Source organism: Hippopotamus amphibius, chromosome 15, assembly GCF_030028045.1.
Source record: "Hippopotamus amphibius kiboko isolate mHipAmp2 chromosome 15, mHipAmp2.hap2, whole genome shotgun sequence".
In the NCBI taxonomy this organism is placed as follows: Eukaryota; Metazoa; Chordata; class Mammalia; order Artiodactyla; family Hippopotamidae; genus Hippopotamus; species Hippopotamus amphibius.
The window spans coordinates 17,690,884-17,692,800 of record NC_080200.1 but is presented as its reverse complement, the minus strand read 5'-3'; the positions used below and the strand labels follow the sequence as shown (position 1 = coordinate 17,692,800).

Below are 1,917 nucleotides of genomic sequence, written 5' to 3'. Positions count from 1 at the left end.
CCCCCACCTTTTTTTTTTTTTCTGTTTTGAAGATTGCTGCCTCAGCTCTCCTTTGGTACATATTTGCCTAGTATATATTTATTGATCCTTTTACTTTCAAACTTTCTGTTCAATTCCTTCACAATAGTAAATGCAAATATGGCACAAATGACTACCAATAAAATACACATCAATGGGCTCAATGATCACTTAAAAGACAGGACACTCAGAGAATTGTTTTATCCCCAAGATCCAAATACATGTTTTCTAGGACAGGAACACTATTCAATGAAATATGACCTGGTGGCGGATGACTGCCTTTAATGGTTACAAAAATGGTAGCATTTCTATATTTTAGTCACTGTTAATAAGAATCCAGTGGCCAAACTGTCTTAAGCACATAATATACTGATCTAACTTTATCACAGTGATGAATGGTAAGAAGTATTATGATTTACTCCATCTTACTCATGAAGATGGTGAGACCCAGACAAATTAAGGAATTTTTTTTTAATACTTAGAGCTCTTAAATTTCCACTTAGTCTATGTTAGAGCCTATGCTTTAACCACTGTACCTTCATCCTGCTTCTGACCTCACCAGATGCAGCATCCTTGTCGTGTCAGAACTACAGCACAGTGTCTGAACTCATCCTCATCGGCTTCTCCAACTTCCCTCAGCATCTCCTGCCCACCTTCTTCCTGCTGTACCTGCTGATGTACCTGTTCACGCTGCTGGGGAACCTGCTCATCATGACCACCATCTGGAGGGAGCACAGCCTCCACACCCCCATGTACCTCTTCCTGTGTGCCCTCTCCACCTCTGAGATTCTGTTCACTGTTGCCGTCACCCCTCGCATGCTGGTGGACATGCTCTCCACCCACCACTCCATCACCTTTGTGGCCTGTGCCAGCCAGATGTTCTTCTCCTTCACCTTTGGCTTCACCCACTCCTTCCTGCTCATGATCATGGGCTATGACCGCTACGTGGCCATCTGCCACCCCCTGCGCTACAACGTGCTCATGAGCACACGTGACTGTGCCCGTCTTGTGTCCTGGTGCTGGGCTGGTGGCTCAGTCATGGGGATGATGGTGACACTGATAGTTTTCCACCTCACCTTCTGTGGGTCTAATGAGATCCACCATTTTGGCTGCCACGTGTTCGCCCTCTTGAAGTTGGCCTGTGGGAAGGAGACAGCCTCTGTCACCATGGGTGTGATCCTGGTTTGCATCACAGCCCTTATGGGATGCTTATTCCTCATCGTCCTCTCCTATGTCTTCATCGTGGCCGCCATCTTGAGGATCCCCTCCGCTGAGGGCCGGCACAAGACCTTCTCCACCTGTGTATCCCACCTCACCATAGTGGTCGTGCACTACGGTTTTGCCTCCATCATCTACCTCAAGCCCAAGGGCCCCCATTCTATGGACAGTAACACTCTGATGGCCACCACCTATACAGTCTTCACCCCTTTTCTTAGCCCGATCATTTTCAGCCTCAGGAATAAGGAACTGAAGAACGCCATAAAGAGAAGCTTCCGCAGAACATTCTCTCCCCTAAGCCCCTGATGGCCAGTTTGGTGATGAAGGAATATGAGAGAAGGGCTGGGATAATAATGTCTGTTTCCTTAGAACTGCCATAAGGATTTAGGTGTGGAAATGTACCCATACTCCAGAGGAGTTCAATACATACTAGCCCACAGTATTTGTTTTTCCTCAATTTTTTGTCTCCTTCTTGCATAGGCTTGAGCCATCATGATCTCATACTTATACCTGGTGTGATGAACTCCATCTCATTATCTATGCCTTGGAATTGTTACCTGTCTATAGGCAGGTCGAGAGCATCAGATGGGTGTATCTGGGCACTGATGCAGGTGCTTCTTCATGAATGGACAAGCAAGAGAAGATTTTATTTCCCTCCTCCCCACATAAGAATAAAAAGAA

The 1,917-nt window shown here is 46.2% G+C and overlaps 1 protein-coding gene across 1 annotated transcript; it reads left to right on the top strand.

The window, feature by feature from the left end:
• The first annotated feature begins 597 nt into the window (after nucleotides 1-597).
• On the top strand, nucleotides 598-1,542 carry LOC130837042 (olfactory receptor 10H4-like). Its single transcript, XM_057709800.1, has one exon. The coding sequence runs from the start codon at nucleotides 694-696 to the stop codon at nucleotides 1,540-1,542; it is 849 nt and encodes a 282-aa protein (XP_057565783.1). The 5' UTR covers nucleotides 598-693.
• The last annotated feature ends 375 nt before the right edge of the window (nucleotides 1,543-1,917 follow it).